Genomic DNA, 23,106 nt, shown 5'->3' on the forward strand with positions numbered 1-23,106 from the left:
ATATATATATATATATATATATATATATATATATATATAACTAAAGTTTGTGCCCAGATTGTATAAGATTTTTTTTAATTAGATAATAAAAACTCACAAAATACTTTGGAGAGATGTCTCTTGAAAGAACATATAGACAGCAAACAGCAGGAAAATGCCTTACACGTTAACTATAACCTCAATTAAAATCATCTGTGAGAGCCAGGCATGGAAGCACACAGCTGTAATCCCAGCCTTAAAAGGTGCTGGCAGGATAATCAGGAGTTCAAGGCTAGCTTCAGCTATGGAGCCAGTTGAAGGCAGAGTGGGCTATTTGAGACCCTGTCTCAAATTTTTAAAAAAAGGAAAACTCAGTGAGTCATGAGGAAACACCTTCTGAAGCAGGGGCTAAATGTCAAGACCTGATTGACACACAGCAAAATGGACCATGCATCTCACTGACAGGAGGGCAGCACACAGCAGCCACCACAGTAAACAGCAGAGCTAAAACATTAGCCATGCACCTGCCGCCTGGGCCAGCATCCAGGTTCTCAACACTTAACCAAAGGAAATGAGAACTAATCTCTCTTAAGATTTAAAAGATTGTTCCCCAAAAAAATGCATTTTTGTAACAGCTTCATCCCAAAACATAGAACTCAGAAACTACCTAAATGCCCACCAACTAGTAAGTATACTGTGGTCTACTCACAGACGGAAATACCACGCCCCCTTTTTAAGGAGACACCAAAAGGGTGAACTAGAAAAGCATTCTGGGAAAAAGAGTAGGAACAAGGGGCTGTGCTACATCTTTCCACTTACACAAGTCCAGAGAGGAAAAATCAGACGGAGGATGAATCTGTAGCCACCCTGGGTGATCCCAACGAGCAAACTGTGGTGATGTTATATAACCAGGCACTTGTCACAGTGCATGCGAAGACAAGTGAATTAGTTTGTGGAAGGTTTACCCTGAACTAAACTGAAAGAAATGTCCCTCGGGAAAGTGTACATCAACTCTAATTCAAATAAGCTAAACTCAAGTTACTGAAAACAGAAGAAAGGAGACACAACCAGAAAATGAACCCTAAAATGTACCAAACTGACATACAAACTAATACAGAGTGGCCTTTCAAACGTTTACATTTTACAGGAAATGACAAAACTTAATGGTAAGTTATAAGGAACCAGTAGCCAATGGAGCACCGTGACGTGAACCTTAGAATTTAAACATTTTTCCTACTTTTTCATTAATAGAAAGATCTCACCTACCTCAATCGATTCCCACTTGGCTTGTGTCACAGAGAGAGACTGCCTTCAAAGTTTTCTTTATTAATAAAAATTCTATCTTCTTTACAAATCTAATAGTACCTGAGTGTTCAATAAAGTGTCCCACTAAGCAAAGTCCTGTTCATTCAAGCTTGAGACAAGCTAATTAATTAATGACAGGCTTTTACACACACACACACACAGAGACAGAGAGACAGAGAGAGACAGAGAGAGACAGAGAGAGAGAGAGAGAGAGAGAGAGAGAGAGAGAGAGAGAGAACACGAGAACAACGGATGTTTCTCTGGGTTTCTAAACAGTTTTCTTTTTCTGTGAAGTATTATGATGATTAATATTTTTCTTAAAAACTCAAAAATCCTGGACTTTCTCATTTTGTTTTATGGTTTTTCCATTTGGAGTATGATGTTGCTAGGCAACCAGTTCACATTTCCTAGCCCACTGAAACGCCTCCTAGCCATCCTAGGGGACACTAAACTTCCTCACCCGTCTTCAGGCAATTCTCCACACACTATCACACCACATAGGGCACCAAGAAGGTGCAGCGGGCCTAGCATCTTCCCTGAGCCATTTATCCCAACAGGTGAGGAACTGACAACCCCAAAAACAACAGAATGTGTGGCTGAGAGGACTACAGGTGTACTTCAACCCGGTTGCTGTCGCCCCTTCCTGTGAGTACTCTGCAGGCTTTTGCCTTAAATCCTGAGGTGATTGTTGGCCCACCCAGTGACAAGATGGCAATCCCTCAACCACGCAGCATGCAAACATTGTTCCATAGCCATCCACCGAGCTGGTCGGTTTAAAGGTTAGGAGCAGATGATGTGTCAGTGTCTGCACAGTGGAGGGAGAAGTCGGAATTCGTGGGCGGCCTCTGAGGGACCTCAGATGAGACTATAGCCTTCACTTCCCCAGAGCGGAGGGCCAAGATCGCAGCGGCCTCACCAGCCCAGAGCTGTCAGAGCAGCTGACAACTCTTGTGCAAAGCTCCCCCCGGCGGAGGCGGCCGCGGCCGCGCAGACGCGGCATCCTGGGGGCGGGGAAAGGTGTGTGACAGACAGAGGCCACGCGCGCGCTCCGCAAGGTGCTTGTCTCGGGTGAGAGCCGCTGTAGGTGTGTCCAGCGATCAGCTCTCCAGGAGAACTCCTTTGAGCATACTGCGCACTTTGCCAAGGTCTGAGACCGGAAGGGGTGCGCCTCTCGGCGCCGGCGGGAACCCCGGCAGGGTCAACACTTCCGTTCCGCCGGGACAACTGCGGCGCGGCCAGCGAGCGAACTTCCTATGGCTCTCCACTCGGGACCACGCAAGTGCAGGTCCTCTCGGGCGAGGGCGGGAGCGGGGTGCCTCCCCGACCCAGGTCCCTTGAGTCGCCCGGCCGAGGCCTCGCGGTAGCTTAGCCACGTTCCCACCCGCGTCAGAGACCCGGACCCTGACGGCGAGCACCCGATTACCTGCTCCTGCCGCCGCCGCAGTGCTCCCCGCGCTGTTGCGCGTCACACCCGGCTCTCAGACACTTGCTCCGGGACACCGGCTACGCAACCACCCCCCTCCCGGTGACTGCGGGCCCGGGAACCCACGTTGGGGCAGCCCACGCACCACCCGGGTGTCCAGGACCTCCTCACCGGAAGTTGATTTCTACCTAGGCCCGCCCAGGCCTGCGCGCGGCGCTCCAGTCTTCCGCGGGCGCATCACATGACCCCAAGCTGAGGCCAGCTGAACCTCATCTGAAGGGAGACCTGACCTGTGAAATGGACTGGCCTGGTTGATATACACTGCCCTGACCATCCTCAACAACTGCATCATGCCTTATCTTTTGTCCTGAGCCAAATCAAACCATCCACCAAATATTCCTCCTATCAGAGATTCAGCAGGCTAGGTTCACAAGAAGAACCTCCTAGTTGAATGATTCTCAGGTAATTGCACTCTGCGATAGATTGGCTTCGACTTAACGCTTTTCCTGACCTTTCTCAAGATCTACCACCTAGTAAAGGTTCTCAATCTCCCTTAGTGACAGGCCCATAAAACCACCTTCCAAATCAGTCTCTCTCCTGTCCAGAACTCGAATCTACCACCAGAAGAGCCTTCTACTCCCTTTGCCTCTTATAAGCAACCAAAATTTTAGAACTGAAAAAAGCACCTGGCACTATGACATGCTCAAGAAATGTTTGACATGATGTCTGGTCCTGTTGGCTTAGCAGAACTCTCAAGTTCCTGAACGTGCCTAGGCTGAAAGCGTCTCTAGACCACTGGATTTTGAAGATCTGTGCCCTAAGACTTTGGCGCTTGTAATCAACTCTATCATAACAGTTCATCCATATTCTATTAAAGACAGTTGATTTTTTCAGCTGCTCGACATACTTATATCAAAGCTGTCAGTCAACACCTTTTCCTGAAGGGAATACACACACACTTTATAGGTTTTTGTTTGAAGGGGAGAGTAGTTGTATAGACTGTCATGACTGTTACATGGAAATGGTCAACAGATAGCACACTTCTCAGGTGGTTTAAACAACATTCACTTAATTATTATTGAATGTATACCGTTTACTTGGGACAAGTCAAGTGTTAGCAATCTGGAAGTGAACTAGATATACCCAAGATGTTTTACTGCCTAAGTACCCTGATCTTTGAGTGTGACTCTATGGACTACTTCTATTGTTCATACAAAGGGCATTATTGGAATTGCTTTTCTCTCCCTTCCACTGAACAAAATTGACTGAACTATCTTTAATCTCTGTACTCAAAGTGGGAAGTGTCAGCAGGATGTTGACCCGCCTCCACTGAGTTGGGCAACCTGAAGTCATTAGTGAACAACTAATATTGAGAAGATCACCTCTTCGGCCTTTTTCCACCCAGCCATTCTTTGCACAAACAAGTTGTGTTTCTCTTACAGAAATTTGATGCTTCCTTGCACATGTATACTGTTTTTTATTACCAGTTGATCGCCAAATCAAGGACCACTTCTTATTTGTATACTCAGCAAGCTGTTTCCCATTTCTCCTTGTACATCTGGAGTCTACTAGTCAAAGTGGAAAGACATTCAATAAGCATTTCTTAAACTGCTCATATCTGTGTGTCACCTTGGCTTTTCACTTTTTGTGCTTGAAAATTTAATGCCTTTGGGTTTCCGTTGAAACGTCTGTATGCTTACTTTATCTCACCTAATCCAAAATTCATTACTACATGGACTTAATCGTAATGGTAGTATCATCAATAGAGCATTCTGTGCACCTATAGCATTAGGAAAAATTGAATAAAAAAAAATGTTCTCTTAGTTTGTGCAACATAGATATATTTAGTCACTTTTCAAATAACACAGACTTGGGAAGGGTAACTTAACATGCTGTTTAGCAAGATGGAAAGCCAGATTTACCCAACAGAATGACCGTCTATCCCTACAGCACACCACTCCACTTCTAGTTCACTGTTTATTAGTCATAAGAATCTTACCTCCAAAATCCGTCAAAGTAATCCTGATTTTTATCTTTAAAATGTTAACATGCTCACACGTAAGCACCCATCACCACAGTCAACTTAAAAGTATGATTTCCAACTTCCAAAGGAAATTCCATGCTCTTCAGCAGTCATTCTGTCCCTCCATCTCTTCACACATCACATCTGCCCTAGGCAACATTAAACCACCTTCTGTCACACTTCCTTTGTCGGGATATGTCTTATCCATACAAAATGTGACCTTTTGTGCCTGGTCTCCTTCACTTAGCATAATGTTTTGTGAGTCCACTAGCATGAATAAATACTTCTATGAATGATCTTATAGAAGCTCTGTGGTGTCCCTTATCACCCGGATAGATATTGGACATAGACTTTGATTGCTAAATCACATGCTAGTTCTACCCTTTAGGAACTCTGGTCCTCTTCTACACAATGTTACACTCCCTTCTACAAGAGGAGAGGTCTTTCATCTCTGTTGGGCCTCACTTCTTGATATCAATTACTCAGCACAGTGCTTCTGTAAGCCATCTAACTCTGCTCTCTACACATTTGTTGTGCCTATATCTACCGACCCATAAAACCTGAGGTGAGAAGTATGGCCCCACCCTCGAGAAGATCAAATGTACAGAAAGATGCAATCAAATCAGAAATGAAGCTGAACAAAATTAGAGGCACTGAGTGCTCCTCTCAACCTGACTAACCAGGAAGTGTTGCTTGTTGGATAGAAAGCTCAAGACAAGCCCTGAAGAATCAGTAGGAACCAATTCAGCTAAGAAAGAGGAGTGTTCTCCAAACAAAGAATAGAGGAGGAAAGAAAGAGTGAAAGAAAAAAGGAAGGGAGGGAGGGAGGAAGGAAGAAAGGAAGGAAGGACATGGGCTTAATGTTTTCACTTGCCTGGAGCTGTAGGATAAATACAAATTGTAGGTTGGTATAATGAAAGCAAAGATGGTGGTGGAGAGAGACTGTGACAGCTGTCAATTCCAAACACAGCCTCCATTCCAGAAAAAATAAGGGCACTTTATTGGTATCCAAATAATGGCCTGGGAACAATGCCTCAAATGACAACAAAATGACGTGTTCCACCATGGATGAGATTATGTGACCTTTCCATTGTCACAGGACAAAATAAAGTCAAAAATAAATGCACTTTGCAAACATTAAAGACATGAGCTAGACGGGTTACAGCTAAGCAGAGAAGTCTCTACCTATATATTCCAGATGTTATGGCTTTCTTAGCCTTAGATTTAGTGGACTCTGGTGTCCTGCTAAGTAAATGCATTCTAAAGATGTCACCTGGTAGTAAAAGGGAATGTTAGATCACATGTGAACATGGGTGTCAATGGCTATTAAGAGAACTAAAGACAGCCCAAGTTCATTTTGTTTCTGGATCTGTTGCGTTCCACCACTTGGTAATCAAGGATATTTTAATCAGACATTCTGCAGAATCCTCAGTATAAACTTTACACTAAGGGCAGGTGGTGTAATATGAGATCACACTGGAAAAATAGGACTGTCTCCAGAGGAGGCAAGATAAGGAAGAGTTTTGCAAACTCCACAGACAGACTGGAGCTCTATTCTGAAGGCAATAGAAAATTCCAGGATTTGTTCTTCAAGATTGAGGGAATTACTTCAGCAGAGGTGTGTGGGTGAGGAGCGGTAACCAAGCTGGGTATGAAGTAGCTGGAGTGAGGAATTATGAATGAGGTGGCCATGAAAGGGGCAAAATTTCTTGGAATACTGTCAGCAGCAAAGTAGCCACAGAGGCAGGGAAGATCAAGAACTGAAGATGGCTTCAAGTTCTGAAGCTGTTTAAAGAAGTGGAGTGTGAAGATACATCTGGTAACAAAGCCTACAGAATATTAAAACACTCCCAAGTCTCATCAGACGGCTGCAACACAGCTCCGGCTGACTTATAGATGACATGTTATTTCTCACAACTCTGAAGGCTGGGAGGTCCAAGATCATGTTGCAAAGCAGATCTGATGTATGATAAGGAAGCTTTCTGCTTCATAGATGGCACCTCACAATGTCCCCACACACTAGTCTTTCAGCTAAAGACACTAGCAGGAGGTTGGCAAGTTCTGCTCATGACCATGGTGATTAGATTCTGCTGGAGTTAGCCACAGAAATGCCAAAAATTGCAACAAAATGTATGTAATATCTCAAGACTTATGACTCCATGTGTAAGCTGAGAATCTCTGAAAGTCTATTACTCATGAGTCTTTGCAGGAAGTTCTGCTGATATTTCCCAAGTGGGCCTAAAAATGAAAGTTTGGGAAGGACTTTTAGCTTTATATTGGGGTGCAGGGGGGGTTGTTTTGTTTTGTTACCATGGCATAGAACCACTGTGAAGAGCCCCACACTGAGCTAGGCTTACTAAGAGAGCTAAAATTTCTGCTGGCACCAAAACCTGGAATACTCAGGCTTGTTTATCACTTTAACCTCATGTAGAGCAATGGATAACAAGGTATGATTTAAAAGTTATCAAGAAACATAAAAAAAAGTAGTCAATCTGTTTATTATGTGTGTGTTACAGGTATACGTGTGCACATGTGAGTGCACATTCACATGGATGTGTGTGCATATGGAGGCCAGATGTTGATGCCAGGAGTCGTCTTCTAGTGCATTCCACCTTTGTCTTTTCTTTGTATGTTTTATGAGTTCGAAGTTCTGTGAGAGCTCAGGAATGTGGCCAGGGATCTACCTGTCTCTGCCCTGCTCCACACCTCCACCTCACCCCCAGCAATAGTATCAAAGATATGCATTACCCCACTTAGCTTTTATGTGGGTGATGGAGATCTGAACCTAGGTCCTCATGTTTGCACAGTAGGCACTTTGCCAACTAAGCCAGCAAAGAGTCCTTGTGACCCTGTTAGGAGTGTGATGAGGAGCCGTGACTTCTTTGTTAATGTTTCTGGGCATCTTTTTAGTTGAGGGTTTTTATTGTTATTTTGACCTTTTTCCCTGCATTTTGTTTTTGTTTTTTTTTTTTTACCAGGAGTAGATGTTTGTACATACCATACTGATTGCTAGACTTTAAGGATCTCCAAAGGGACCTAATGTATTTGACAGGGAAGCTGAGTGAGCAGAGAAATAATATGTCAGTTAACAGAACAGCAGTTGGATGGCAAAGGACTCCCATATAGAGGCTCTGGTCAATCTTGTCTGTGTATGCATTCGGTTCTTCTTCTGCCATTCTGTTCTTGTCTCTAGGTGTGTTCAAGGTAAGCATGCTCAATCCAGCTGTGCCCTGATTGTCAGAAGCTAAAAGGAGCTACTACAGCCTCCGTGCCACAGCTGTGGGGGATGGGGGTGGAGTGGAGTGCTGTCCCATTCCTGGGTTTATCAGAGTACTGCTTCCTGGGATCATATGGATTACTTTGGAGATCACTCATATAGGGTTGTTGGACAAAACTTCATCTCTTCTGAGAATGTAAGTGAAGAAGTGAATAAGCCTCCGTGCTTTTCTTGCTAATTTACAAGCATAAAGGAAACAGATCTAAGGACAGAGCAGACCCAGGGACAGAGACAAAGCTAGAGAATCCAGAAGTGGACTAAAGCTTTGACTGAAGCAATTCTAAAACCTCCACATTGTACCTAGTGTCAAATCTATTACCTGCTGGGTTTTCCTGTTACCTGCAGAGCTAAGTATGTAACAGTATAGAAAGAGTCTGTATTTCTAGCTTCAAATTAAATATTACAAAATGATTTGTCATCCCATTTAAACCGAAAAGGGACTTATCTCTCTTCTCCCTTGGCCTGGTTCAAGCCATAGAGTGGTGAGAGTTAAGCAGCTGAGCACAGGAGATGTCCTCCCAGATTCCTGTGATACATGGCTTGTAAATCAATGGGAAAGGACTTCAAACACTAGTCTGAGATGCGCACAGCTGAAAAGCATGGTGAACTGTGATCCTTTAGACCTCCGAGTCATGCCTAACACACAACTGCTTATGAAGTTTCCATCCTAGAGGACACGTGTGGCTCCTAACTCTTCACTCTGAGAGAGGACACCTGTGACCCCTAATTCCTCACTCTGAGATCCCTGGCAGCCCCCTCCCCAGTCTGTCAACACAACCCTCCCTCGTCATAGGCATTTTGATTTACATAGCCTAATTCCAAATGAACAAACGACTCCCGTAATTAGTGTCTCAAAACCTGAATTGCTTCTTTGGTGGCAAGGGCAAATGCACAAACGAAATAATAAGCCAGGAAATGAAAAAAAAAAGGTCACAATTTCATCTGTGAATGATATAAATTAATCAGCATGAATTTCGTGATCATTTACTTTTAACTGGGATCACTTAGTAACTCATAAAAGGCCCAGCTGAAGACAGAAAGCACATAGGTCCACTCCGTAACGGAGCTCCACATTGCATCGTTTAAAAATAAATCAATAATTCATTTCTGTGCAAGTAAACTTTCTAAAGTCCGTGCCGCAAGTAGGGGGTGGCAGCGGAGTATGGTGCTTGCCTGGCGTATGCAGTGCTCGGAGTTGGATTCCCAGAAAACAACACCCATCTAACCCCACTGTTTATTTACAATCCTGATCACAAACAAACAACTGAGGGATGGACTCTAGTTTATATCATGGGTTGATTTTAACAGACAAGCTATTCACATAGTTGCTAATGGCTATTCAAATGGCACGCCTCCAGCTGCTAAAGGCTACATTTTTACAATGCACATCAGAAAGTGAAAACAGAAGCTGAATTTCCGCATCCTTGTTGGACCACCATATCGGGTCTTTTCAGAGCTGCTGCTCGGCTTCCACAGACCTTGCTTGCAATCAGTGCTCCGGGCAGGACGCCAGGCAAGAGCTGCCGGTACAACTAAGATAAATTGAGTTTGAACTAATCATGTTCATAAATGTTGGCGTACCACAAAATTAACACATCATGAGAAAACTCTGAAGTTTGAAAAATGGGGTTTGAGAGAATGTGATGGCACCCCAGGCAGCACTCCCCTGCATCTGATCCCTCTTTCAAGTTGACCAGAAAAAGGGCAGTGCATGGGAAGAGGGGTGGCCTTCCTGTTCACTTCTCCTTGTTTTTCTCTTTGCTTTTTCTTTGGTGGGTTGGGGTTTTAAATAATTCTTATCATAAAATAGGTAAATTATCTCTTTAATTATGTCAAACTTTAAGCATAGAAAAAACTGACAGCAATGTCTTGCTAGTGGAGACAATTCTGCCTACATATATGCTTTAGGGTCAGTTCAAAACCACTTGATTTAAAATGTGTGTGTGTGTGTGTGTGTGTGTGTGTGTGTGTGTGTGTGTATACTTCTTATATATATATGAAAATCAGTGGGATAGTGAGATGTCATAGCAGGCACAAGCCCTCGAAATCAAACTCTTGATCAAATTTGAACCCTAGAACACACACAGATAGAGAAAAAGAAATCCACCTCCACACAGTTGTTCTCTGATCTCCACAAACATGCTGTGGCATGCACATGCCCCTACATAACATCACATACCCACAATAGTGATAAAGTAAGCCTGTAGTATCACAGTCTGCCTCTAGCAACAAGCAAACCTGCTTTGGGAAGAGAAGGAGGATCCATTACATGTTAAGCCTTGCAGGTACACCCATCCTGCAGCCCTCAAGCCACACACACTCCAGGATAGCTATGAATGCTGCCCAAAGTAAAACCATACTCAAACTGTTGGAATTTTTGTGTGTGACTGTTTTATACCTTGATCACGTGATGGTTCTCTGTGGCTCTTGATCTTGAACTTTGTAGTAGACAACACAGTTCTGTGATGTCAAAAGGTTCAACGCTCCTAGAAAGTATGTTTTCTATGGAACATAAAAGCTTTTGTGTTCTTTCAATACCCTTATTAGACTCTTTAATTAAGACAGGTTTATTAAACCTGAGTTTCACACAGTAATTTTCCTGATATTTATCTACCAGAAGTTATAATTTAACAAATGTTAATGTCTTTCACAGAGATTGGCAAGTTAGCTTTTAACTTAGTGAAATCATTCATTGAATAAAATAATAAGACACCCCCAAACCTAAGCTCCCACAAACCTAAGCTGTTATGAAATTATTTGCAAATTGTGCTCTTGAGTAAAATACAGATTATCTGAATGTTATTAGGAGAAATATAAATAATACAGTGCCATTTGGTTTCTAGGAAAATACAAAGAATCACTTTGTTTTCCCAGTGTTGGGGATTGAGCCCAAGGCATCACACATTCCAAGCAAGCAGTCTACCCCAGCCTATGTCCTCAGCCCCAAATGCAGATTCTTGACCGCCATGTGAATACCATCTGTGCAAGCAGCATATCACCTGAAGCTCAGAACAATAGCAGGAATATGAACCAGTCATCTGTGAGGTAAATATCCTTTATAATCATTGAACATGGTTTGTGCCCAGTTCTCTTTTTGCTAAGATGTCTCAGCACTTGAGAATAGAATAGCTGTCTTTGTACAAGTTCACTTAGCTATAAGCCTCAAGTTCTCTCCTGAGATTTAGACTACTAGTCAATTTTCAGCTTCCATGTCACTGTCCCACAGTCTTGAACCTGTGTTTTAGCTGGTTCCATTCTCTGTGGAAAATCTCCACTCCTTACAGATGAATCTGCTTCACAAACAAGACTGTGGAATACACAGGTATCTTCTGCAGGAAATTTTCTCCGTTATACAAATACATTCTGCATGCCCGCCCAAAACTCAACCAAAAATTTACCTACCCTTTTTGACTATGAAAGTTTTAGTTCAACTTGCTGGCCCAGAATGAACTTCTGAGCCAAGGATATATTTCACAACTGCCTGCTAGGTGCACAAGATACAGCTTCTCACATGAGCTACCTCTATGCTCCACAAAAGCTATCCAACTCATTGCTTAACTCTAATCCCATCTCACATTAAAACCCTAGGTAGTCTAGTACAAACGTAGCAGCTGCTTAGAGACAACACAGCATGCTTACATCTTGTTTCTCTCTTTTTCAAAACATGGCCTCTTTCTATGGTCCAGTAGATTAGATAAATAGATAATAGATAGATAGATAGATAGATAGATAGATAGATAGATAGATAGATTAGAATTTATTATAGTGGCTTGCTTGCAAGCTATGGTTCAGCTAGTCCAACAAAGATTGTCTACAACAGAAAGTCCAAGAATCTATTGGTAGTTCAGTCTATGGGGCTGGACGTCTCAGCTGGTCTTCAGTATATGCCAGAGTCCAGAAGAAGGAGAAGGAGAACAAGAAAAAGAACAAGAAGAAGAACAAGAAGGAGACTCTAATGCTAGTGAAGGAGTAAACTTGCCAGCAAGAGTGAAGGCAAGCAGGCCAAAAGCACAACCTTCCTTGTCCTAGGTCCTTAGGTAGGCTGCTGCCAGAATTAAAGGCAGATCTTCCCACATCAAAAGATCCAGATTAAAGGTAGGTTTCACACTTCAAGTGATTTAGTTGAGAAAACTCCCTCACAGGCGTGCCAGGTGCTTGGGTTTTAGTTAATTCTATATGTAGTCAAGTTGACAACCAAGGATAACCATCAATTCATATGTAGGGGCAAAGGCCACCCCTAGCACAGTGGCCATCATTAACACTGCTACTTGGTTGACTTGAGGAAGTCTCTATCAATCCTTCAGGCTCCACATAACTTCCACAGTGAATCAAGCAGAAATACAGAGAGTAGAGAACTGAGGGCCTGAATCCCTAATGGATCTTTTTCTCAATAACTCAACAGGTAAGTTACTGTTTTAAGCTGAAGCTTGGCAGAACTCCCTTTTTTTTTTTTAACTTCCCTTTATATTCCCCAACTCTAAAGGGATGTTCCTATTGGTACGCTTATCTCAATGTCAATGAATTGTCCCAAATTTTCTTTTCTTAATGTTTGGGGCACATTGCCTGAGTAAACGACCTATGTTCACTTTGGGAAGGTAACATGGGAATGACTGCTGTCAGGTTCAAAGGAACCCTGGGAAAAATGGCTAACTGTGGTAGCTATTTCCATACTAAAGCACACACTGGCCTCCAGGCCCACTGCACAACCTGGTGGTCCCTCTCAGCTCGGCTCACCCCATCCCAACCTTCCCCCAGCTTCTATAATAATAGAATCTATATCATCCTGTGGGCTTAGATTTTTTTTTTTTTTGTCCAGAAAATTTTAACAGGTTTATTTATAATTGTTATAAAGTTGAACTGTTGAAATGTGTTCACTGAAACATTTTGCTTGCATTAATGCTTTACATCTTGCATTTATATTAAAAATTCACACACAAATGAACGTGGAGAAACTGCCAATACCTGATTCTGTCCCCTATGTTTCCACTCGCAATCATATACTTAGGTGCCTTTGACCCCATGGAAAAAATATCTAACATTCAGAACTACTGATAACAGGAAGAAGAGGAAAAAAAATTTTTTTTTTAGAATGAAATGTTTCCCCTCATAGTGGACTCTTAAGCACGCTCCCCGCGTATGCGGCGAGCTAGCTGCATATCTTTTGGCATAATTGTTACACGTTTGGCATGGATAGCACACAGGTTGGTATCTTCAAAAAGGCCAACCAGATAGGCCTCACTTGCCTCCTGCAAAGCACCAATAGCTGCACTCTGGAAGCGCAGATCTGTTTTGAAGTCCTGAGCAATTTCTCGCACTAGACGTTGAAAGGGGAGCTTGCGAATCAGAAGTTCAGTGGACTTCTGATAGCGCCTGATTTCACGGAGCGCCACAGTACCAGGCCTGTAACGATGGGGTTTCTTCACCCCTCCAGTAGAGGGCGCACTCTTGCGAGCGGCTTTTGTAGCCAGTTGTTTCCTGGGTGCTTTACCACCGGTGGATTTGCGGGCAGTCTGCTTTGTACGAGCCATGGTATGGGCACCTCCTTACCCCCCTTCTCCTTCGGCTGGAGCTCGGCAAGCGAGAGGCGGCGCTGGCGAGAGCGGCGGCGGCGCGGCGAAGGCTGCGAACACAATTCAGATTTTTTAAACCTACCTTTAATAAGGGTTCTCAAATGCTTCCACCACCACCCCTTTCTAAGGTAAGGGAGAAAGGATGGTCAATAGGACAAAGGGATGAGGAACTGTTTAGAAGTAGTTCCTTGGGGACATTCCACTCTCCGTTTGTCAGGATACCAGCAGTCCATTTCAGTAGTGTCAGGATACCAAACAAGAGTAAGCAGCAGTGGCAGATCTAGGCCTCTGCTGAATCTGCACGAGCCAGCAGGAACAACCAGGACAACCAGGAGAAATTCTCTGCTGTGCCTCTCTCAAGGAATTGAAGTTCAGCAAAGATGAGGACACAAGACCAAAGAAGTGTAACGTTAGCTATGCAAGCAAGTGCGCTGTCGCTGTCCGTTGAGTCCTATTTATACTTCCTCCGAACATCACGTGTCCTCCACGAGTCTTGCTTACCCAAACACTACATGAAGCAGCCTAACCATGTGAGTCTGTGTCAGCTGACATATCCAGAAACTTCATAATCCTTCCCTTTCAGCCGGGCTCTCTTGGTCCTCTGCTCTTGGCTCTTGGTCCCTTCTCTTTGCCCTCTCTCCCCTTTGCTCCCTCTTCTCTTCCTCTCTCGCTCATCTGCCTCTCTCTCTCCTCTCATGTCCCAGCCTAGTCTACTTGGTCATGTTTAGTCCACTACTTTCTCTCCTTGCTTAGGACTCTACCAGATACCCCTGGTTGTACTCCCTCATATCTACAACGAACCTTCTCCGAAAGCATACCTCAGGGTGGTCATGTACCCATTTCATTCGTTTACCATGTAGCTCCCCATACAACACAGAATCCATCCTCACGTAGATCTTCCCATCTCAATGACTGGCTAAAGCTTGGCTCAGGCACACGCACTGGATGAAGAATCAGAGCCCTGTGCTGTTATGGCCTCTCCCGGTTATCCCATGCTTGACTCTTTCTGTACTGCATGCAGAAGAACAATATCTTGTCACTGCTCATTACAGTGCCTAGAGGATAATAACATTTTATTAACTTCCCTTAATCTTGCCTGACATTCAGACTTTTCTGGCTCCTTGAAAGGCCTTGGCATCTGGGACTCAAGTGTCACCACCCAGACTCTCTTGTTTCAGGGTCCTGTCATCTCCTTCATTAACAATGAGCTAAGCTCTATAGCAGCCTCTTTCCGTCATGTGTTACCCGAGAAGCAGCATCTCCATCACTGCTCTGCAGCGTGGTGCTCCCGGGGCCCCTCACCAGATGGTACAGCATAGTCTCGGTAAATGCCGAGTCCTCTATGAGCACATTCATCTCACTGTGTGGAAATCATGCTTGTCAATCCATTCCAGGCCTGTCAGTCCAACCTAGCATGCCTGTTTTCTGAGCACTTTATTTTATTCCAGCATTCTAATGTGCAAGCCTGGCATATAACCTCTACTGAGTTTTGATCACCCTGCTAGATATGTAGCTAATCTCAGCAAATAGGGGACATAGTCAGGAACATCAAGAGTTCAATGTCATCCTCAGCTACAAAGTGAGTTCCAGGTTATCCTGGGCTATTCAAAGCCTGTTTCAAAAAAAAAAATTAAAAAGCCCCATAAAGTCATACATGAAGATAGAAATAAGCAGTCAAGGCCAGTTTTAAATATCCTATCTGATAGGCTGAAAACAGACTGAATTTTTAGGTGTTTTATTTGTTTATTTACTTAGATGAGGTCTCACTGTGTATAGCCCCTGGCTGGCCTGGAACTGACAATATAAACAAGGATGTCCTCAAACACAGAGATTCACCTGTCTCTGCCTCTCATTAGATGAAATTGAAGTTGTGTACCACCATTCCCTTTAGTAGATATTTAATCAATAATTTTGTAACAAGGGGAAGCAAACACTTCTGAAAACTAAAGAAGTTTGTAGCCAGCTCATCCCTTTGGTGTGCCTGTTGTACGTTATTAACAAAGCAAACAGAAGAGGAATCTATGCTAGGCAGAAACTCTCTGCCGAGACAACAATAAGTTCACCCTCATTGTTCTTAGAAGTGCCACAGCTACACAATATTGAGTGTGCCATTCACCCTCATGGTCAGCTTGACTACGTTTAGAATCGCCATGGAAGCAAACCTCTGAAAACCTATCCAAATGCTTAAACTCGAGAAAGAGGTCTACCATGAATGTGGGCAGCACTACCACCAGCTGAGGCCTCAGACTGAGCAAGGAGGAGAACCTACGCCGAGCACCAGCATCCGTGACTGCCTTCTGACCGTGGCTGCAGTGTGAGCATGTGCCTCGTGCCCCTGTACCCTCCGATTGTGAGTGCGTTTCCTTTATGCTGCTCTTGTTGGATGTTTGTTCACCACAGTGAGAGGAAGAATGCAGGGGTACTGTGGGTGCAAGCACATCTGACTGATGTTCTCTTTTGTCGTTTATTTTTTGTTTTGCTTTGACTTTTAAGCTCCATCTCATGTGATGATGCAATGATTGTGTCTAAATACACATTATACGTGACGATACTTAAGTTCCCTGATGTATATATCACAAGAAACTTAGGATTTTATCACTTGAGGGGATGTCAATGCTATTTTTTTAAACTTCTCTGTCGCAATAATAATTTAAAACAACCCACGCTATCAGCAGCTACGCTCTAATAACACGGTTTCCTCTCCCCCATTCAGTCTTCCCTGTTCTCTGAAGTTTACCTGCCTCCTAACCACTCACTATCTTCCCATCCATCCACCCCCTGTGACTAGCAAATCAAAACTCTAGAGGCTTGTAATTTACCAGTCAGATTTATATCAATAAATTCTCAACCCACGAAACGCCCACACAATGAACTCAGAGCCAATATATATTGATACAAGCTGCCCACCTAGACTGAACAAATTGCCCTATATTATTTTATGCCTTTTTATAATATCCATAGCTATTTAAAGCCACATGGATCAGGTTCGTCCTCTTCTTCCTCCATCTTCTCTGTCCTTCTTTCCTCTCTGTCCCTGTCCTCTGTCTCTGAAACACTCAGCCCCGCCTTCCTTTCTCACTGCCCAATCACAGACACTAGTCTTACATTACACCTGCCCTCACCTGCATAGAGACAGCAATCCACTTTTCTTAGATCAGAAATTTGCTTGCCCTCACTGAAGCAATCAATCAACAGAAGCTGGTGGCAACCCTCGAACAATGAAGTCGTTCTTTCTTTGAGAGTAAAATAAATTAATAGGAGTAAAAGCCAGCTTAAGGCGTTCACAGGCAAATCTTAAATTTTTGATTACATAATAAAGAATATCAAGAAAAATTCATTTTCTTCTAAGGAAGTTCTAGATAAATCACTTGCTTGCATTGGAAAAGTAAAAATATTGATACCAGAGTAATTTTTTAATTCAGATTTGCCTTTTATTATGCAGGCACTTGCTTTTCTTCCCCACAGATATCTGCTTCAGAAAGGAAACTGTCACTTATCTGAAGATCATTGAGGACCAGGACAATATTGATTACAGAACAGAGTGAAATGCCTTTAATGGAGTCTGAGTTATTGGGATCCACCCTGAGATGGGAGAGTCGAGCATGCTTGTGTCTGTTTTGAGCAGTCCAGTTGTTGATTCAGCTGGAGATGCTTCCCAGTCAGGTGGTTATGAATCCACGAACACATCTGGCCACGTGGTAGCATGAGCAGATGTGTGGTCAATCCAAGCCAAGATTCTTGTGCTATTGGATTCCTGTTTGGTCTTTGGCCTTCTCTTTACGGTCTGTGAGAATCCTCCAGAGTTTTGCATGTGAAATGGTGCTCATTTATATGAATGCATGATGACTTAGGTGTCTTCTCTGAACAATGGGAAGACTGTGCTTATCACGGTTTTCACATAACACTTCTGGAATATCTGCAGGTGAAATATAAGTATAAAGTCGTTTTTAAAGCCTAGGTTACTGTGACTCATTACAATTCTGGATCCAATTTTGGCCAAGCATAGAGGAAACTTTTACCAACTGATGACCGCCCAATGACCTGAATGGAAAGAATTGGTGGCCCCCGGAGAGCACACAATTGAGAGAAGTGATCACATCACCAGATGTGACGTCACAGTTTGGCACCAGCTGCCATCCTGGGCACAGAGAATGCACAGTCCACTCAAGTCTGAGCTTCCTCTCCAGATTCCCCTGGGGTTCAGTAGAGAGCGCTATATAGTAGTATAGAGTCCATACTGTACCTATGGAAAAACCAAGGTAAGAGAGCTGGCCTAATGGTTATGTTAACATCACTTACAGTACTGTATCCTGAAAATAAGAATAAATGTTACAAGTCAACTAAACTTCACATGTAAAAGCCAGCCAGCTCACCATGATGACAGCCTAGGAAGTTATTACATTTGTGTTCACCAGTCACCTCAGGAGGTATTACAAGATGAGATTTTAAGTAATTCCATGTTATAAACTTTCAAGTTTATGACAATTATTTTGGGATTACTAGACAGATTTTCCCTTTTAATGTTAAAAGTGTAGAATACTATGAAAAGGTGGGTAAATTGCACCCCCCCCCGTTGGGGTGTGTGTGTGTGCCTGTGCGTGTGCGTGTGTGCGTGCATGTGTGCGTGCATGTGTGTGTGTGTGTGATGCACACACAGGTGTGTGCATGGAGGGTAGAGGAGGACATCACCCACCTGTTCTATCAATATTCAACTCAGTCCCTTGAGTCAGGATCTCTTACTGAATCTGGAACTAGGTTGGCAGCCAGAAAAACCACAGCAATCTCTGCCTTCCATACCATTAGGATTACAGATGCACACAGCCAGGTCTGGCTTCTTATGTAAGTGCTGGGTATTTGAACTCAGGTCCTCATGCTTATATAGCAAGTGCTCTTAACCTACTGAGCTATCTCCCCAGCCCCTGCACTGCCTCCTGATGCATGCCCCTTACCTGAATACTCAGGTGTTTTTGTTTATCTGCATAGAGGATCAGAGAGCACCGACTGAAAATGGTAACAACAAGCTCAAATACTCAATCCCCCTCATCAACAGCTTGAAATCTGTCATGGAATTACAGCAAGAAAGAAAAGTAAAATACGTTATCTGAACGGTATAAAAAGAGAGGTATGTAAAAGTACCAGGAAGACTCAGAAGCTGAAGTGGTGAGGATACTGGATGAGAGGTTCAAATCTGAGCTCTTCTTACAGGCAAGGCAGACACCATCTGTGGGTTCCCAAGCCAGATAAGGGATGGTAAAGCATTGCCTACATCTTGGACATCTCTCAAAGAGCATGGCAAGAATGGGTTCACTCAATCCCTACCCAAATCAGGCTTGGGCCTCCTCAACTTCATAAAGACAAAGAGTATGTCAAGATAAAGCCAGTTAGGCTTGTGTTTCCTGGCAGAGAACTGGCTTCTCAGAAATCAGTGACTGGCAGTTTGCTAATCTAGCTGTTACTCTTGGAAGGCCATGCCCCCACTACAGCACTTCCTACCTTGTCCGTTTTTCCTTTCCTCCCCCTGACTCTAGCTATATAAGCTAGCCCTGCTATTTCAATAAACAAGCTGTCCTCTAAAACAGTGTCCCAGGTAGTTCATATCCACTGTATACACTGCCATCTAAGACCCTGCTTACCAGCTCCTCCAAATCCTGAGAACATCAGTGTCCAAAGGCCATTGAGGGCAGAGGCCCCACAACCATCAGCACAGGGACATGCTGAGACTAAAGAAAGCCCCTCCTCTTCAGATAAAGGAAACAGTATTTGCAAAATCAAAGGACCCAAGGGCTTGGGCCATGCAAGAATTGGAGGACTCATGTCAAAGGTCAAATGTCAAATGTCAAAGACTCAGACAGTGAGGATGTCTTTGACTACTGAACACAAGTCATGCTGCAGACACTGAACCAACAGTAGGTCATGTGGGAATGAAGGATCCACTCCACAACTCTACACACAGAAGGATCAACCTGATCTGTTCAGGGTTGTGTGGATGAACTAGATAATGAAGAGCCCAAAAGCAGTGTGATGGTTTGAATAAGAGTTATTCAAATGATTCATATATTTAAATGCTTGGTGTCCAGTTGGTAGAACTGTTTGGGAAAGATTAGAAGGTGTGGCCTTGCTGAAAAGGATGTATCACTTGGGACAGGCCTTAAGAATTCAAAAGGAAGCTCTCATTCTGCTTCTGCTTTGTGTGTGTGAGTTAAGAGATAAGTTCTCAGCTACTACTCCAGTGCCATACCTGCATGCCTGCCTGCCTGCTGCCATCCTCTCACCATGATGGCCGTGGACTCTGGCACTCTGAAACTGTAACTTCCCAACAGGCATTTTCTTCTTTACATTACATTGATCATGCTGTCTTATCATAGCTAGGACAGTAACTAGGCAGGCTGTTCAAAGTTTGCTTTCTATTGCTGTGATAAACACCTGGCCCAAAAGCAACTTGAGAAGCAAAAAGTTTGTTTTACTTAGAACTCTCAGGTCCATCATCAGGAAAAGTCAGAGCAGGATCCTAGAGGCAGAAACTGAAGTAGAGGCCATGGAGAAGTATTGCCTACTGGCTTGTTCCCCATGGCTTGTTCAGCTTGCTCTCTAACACCACCAAGACCACCAGTCCAGGGTGGTATTGCCCACAGTGAGCTAGGAACTCCTGTGTCAGTCATTGATCAAGAAAATGCTCCTACAGACTTTACGACAGGACAATGCTTGGGGGGGGGGAGGGGCATTTTCTCTGTTGAGGTCCATCTTCTCAGATGATTTGAGCTTGTGTCAAGAGGACAGAAACCAAAAAGTAAAAGGCACATAAGTAAGACTCAGACAAACACTCAATTTTTCCAATGTGTAAAAATTTTCTTTAAGTTTACATGTACATATGCATATTTGTGCAATGAAAATAGAAGCTGTGAGAGGGAGAGAAATCTAAAGCTGTGAGGAGAGTGAGAGAGGACGGTCGACTATCTGTGGCATGAAAGAAAAAGGAGATGATAAGGAGATGAGGAAGAGCAAAGCAAAGGGGATGAGGGAGGGGCACCAGGACATACTGAATAAACACATGCATGTGCATGAATACACACACACACACACAATGCTGTTGGATAAACACAAGCATACTCACAGTTTGCACATAAAGGAAAAAAAATAGAAGGAAAAACAAAAACCTTCAAAGAATAAGCAGAAAAGTACCCACTCCACCCAACAACAGGAAGTTTGGTTGAAAGAGGCATCATTTGAAAGAGGATCAACTGATAGGCTCTTTGAAAATCCCTGCAGATTTTAAGACTGAAAAGGAAAGCAAGAAAGGTCTTCTGTAAAAGTAGAATTACGTCTGGGTAAAGCTAAGTAGCTGTGGGTGGAGTAGAGATCGAAAGAAGTCAAAACATAGTCTGAGGTTTTGAGCTGAAGTGGGAGGAATATGACATCATCCATTGACACAGGGCCCATGAGAAGCAAATTTGAGACAGAGAGGGGTGGGAGGGGGAGGGGGAGTTCATTTGCCAATTCTTACAGGGAAAAATCTCATTCTTTTTTTTTTTTTTAGTTTTTATTTATTTTTCTCTCAGACAAGAGATCTCTACCACAGCTTCCCCTCCCTCTACTCCTCTCAAATCACCATCCCCAGATCCTATCCCCCTGTCTCTCTCCCTCCCCCCAAAAGAGAAGGCCTCCATGTATCACCCAAAAACGGCACAACAAGATACAGTAAGACAGAGCACAAACATTAAGGCAAGCTAACCCAGTAGGAGGAAATGGGTCCCAAGAGCAGGCAAAAGAGTGAGAGACATTCCTATTCCCACTTCAGGAGTGCCCCCCATCCCCAAGCACCAGCCAAGCCAACAATCATAACATGTGCAGAGGACCTAGCTCAGGCCCATTTAGGATCTGCAATTGCCACTTCAGTCTGAGCCCCCATGAGACCTACTTAGCTGATTATGAGGGCCACCATCCTCTGGCTCCCACAATTCCTCCTCCTCCTCTTCCACAGGGTTCCTCAAGCTCAAAGGGGAGGGACCCAGTGAAGATCTCCAGCCTGGGCTCTCTTTCAACTTATAGTTTGACTGTGATCTCAGCATCCACTTCCATCATCTGCCAGAGGCAGCCTCTCTGACAAAGACTGGACTAGGCACCAAACTATGAGTAAATCAGAATATCATTAGAAATCATTTTCATTGATTTTTGTTGTTGGTTTGGTTTGGTTTTGCCAGTTGTTGGCAGAAGCCATCTAGGAAAGGCTGTGACAAACAAGTGAGTTTCCTGGAGATGGCCCATTGTTTTTGCATGGCTGCAAAGGGTGTGCTCTGGAGAGACACAGTACCAGAGCCTTCATCCCAGGACTGCTTCTTTCTGCTGATACGCCTTTCCTGTCACTATCACATAGCCTGATAATTCCTGGGCATCAGCCCACCCTATTGAGCAAATTTCCTGCAGATCAACATGAAGATGTACTTTCATGAATTAATGCTCTTTAGATGAACTAATGACTTTATAGAATTCCTGGTTTGTTCAAATAATTTTAAGAAGAAAGTTTAAGGAGATGTAATAAAGTTAGAATCAAGAATAGAATGTGCCCCCTCCTTATAGAATAGTAAATAAAGTCTGCATAATAAGGAATACAAAGAGCTTTCATAAATTGCACTAAGAAGAGAAATGGGCTTGGGACAGATTTGTGATAAAGGCGAAACATTCCTTCTAGGTCAGATCCAAAGATGAAGCCACAGGTATGCACTATGATAAAGCAAGGCCATGTGAAACTGTTGCTTTGAACTTATAATGAGCTTATAGAATGAAACACTGCTTGGAATTTACTATCAACATCTTTCTGTAACTCTCTTTTTGTGTAACATTTTATCTATGAGGTAACTTTATAAAGAACTTTTGTCTAAGAAGGTATAAATTGCCAGAGAGAAGAAATAGTGCAGCTTTTGGGGTGCTGCTCCATCCACCAAAGGTATATATGTATGTAGTGTACACACACACACACACATATGTATGTACAATATGTCTATATGTCTTTTTATATGAATGTACATATATGTGTAGGTATATGTGTATGTATAGAAGTATGCATGTGCACTTGTGAAATTGCTAAAATTAGTGGTCAGACCCGGCCAAGTGCGTGTGTGTGCGTGTGTGTGCGTGTGTGTGCGTGTGTGTGTGTGGTGTGCGTACATGCCTGACTTTCTTTCTATCCTTTTCTTTCTCGCCTGTCTCTTAAGAATTAAAAACAGTTCAGAGTTTCTCAATGGGCATTCTTACAAGCCCCTGATAATTCTGTCAGCAGTGCTAACCCCGTGAATTGCCTGATGCTATCAGCAGGGGCTCCTGTTGGTTGCTATTAGCACTGAGCCCAGTTGCTAATGCCTTACCTCCATGCTCCCTTTCCTCAGGAACCCTGAGTGCTGGGCAGGCCTGGGCAAGTTGTATTTGGTCCTATTCTAGGTCTCTGGGCTATCTAGCCTCTTGTTTTTGGTCATTCAGCCAGTATCAGCCATGGGCTCCCTCTTATGGCATGGGCCTCAGATTAGACTAGTCATTG

At 43.5% G+C, this 23,106-nt stretch overlaps 2 protein-coding genes across 3 annotated transcripts in view; both read right to left on the bottom strand.

Moving 5' to 3' along the window:
- Ccdc91 (coiled-coil domain containing 91) overlaps nucleotides 1–2,885 on the bottom strand; it is a 157,043-nt gene extending 154,158 nt beyond the window's left edge. For both annotated transcript variants that reach the window (XM_028757602.1, XM_028757603.1), the window contains exon 1: nucleotides 2,708–2,885. The gene's annotated coding sequence lies outside the window, so the exon portion shown is untranslated. The remainder of the gene's footprint in view (nucleotides 1–2,707) is intronic.
- Nucleotides 2,886–12,821: 9,936 nt separating this feature from the next.
- Nucleotides 12,822–13,603, bottom strand: LOC114612615 (histone H3.3 type 2). The gene has a single exon (XM_028757598.1). The coding sequence runs from the start codon at nucleotides 13,533–13,535 to the stop codon at nucleotides 13,125–13,127; it is 411 nt and encodes a 136-aa protein (XP_028613431.1). The 5' UTR covers nucleotides 13,536–13,603; the 3' UTR covers nucleotides 12,822–13,124.
- Between the last annotated feature and the right edge of the window lie 9,503 nt (nucleotides 13,604–23,106).

Source organism: Grammomys surdaster, unplaced genomic scaffold, assembly GCF_004785775.1.
Source record: "Grammomys surdaster isolate TR1022 unplaced genomic scaffold, NIH_TR_1.0 126176, whole genome shotgun sequence".
In the NCBI taxonomy this organism is placed as follows: Eukaryota; Metazoa; Chordata; class Mammalia; order Rodentia; family Muridae; genus Grammomys; species Grammomys surdaster.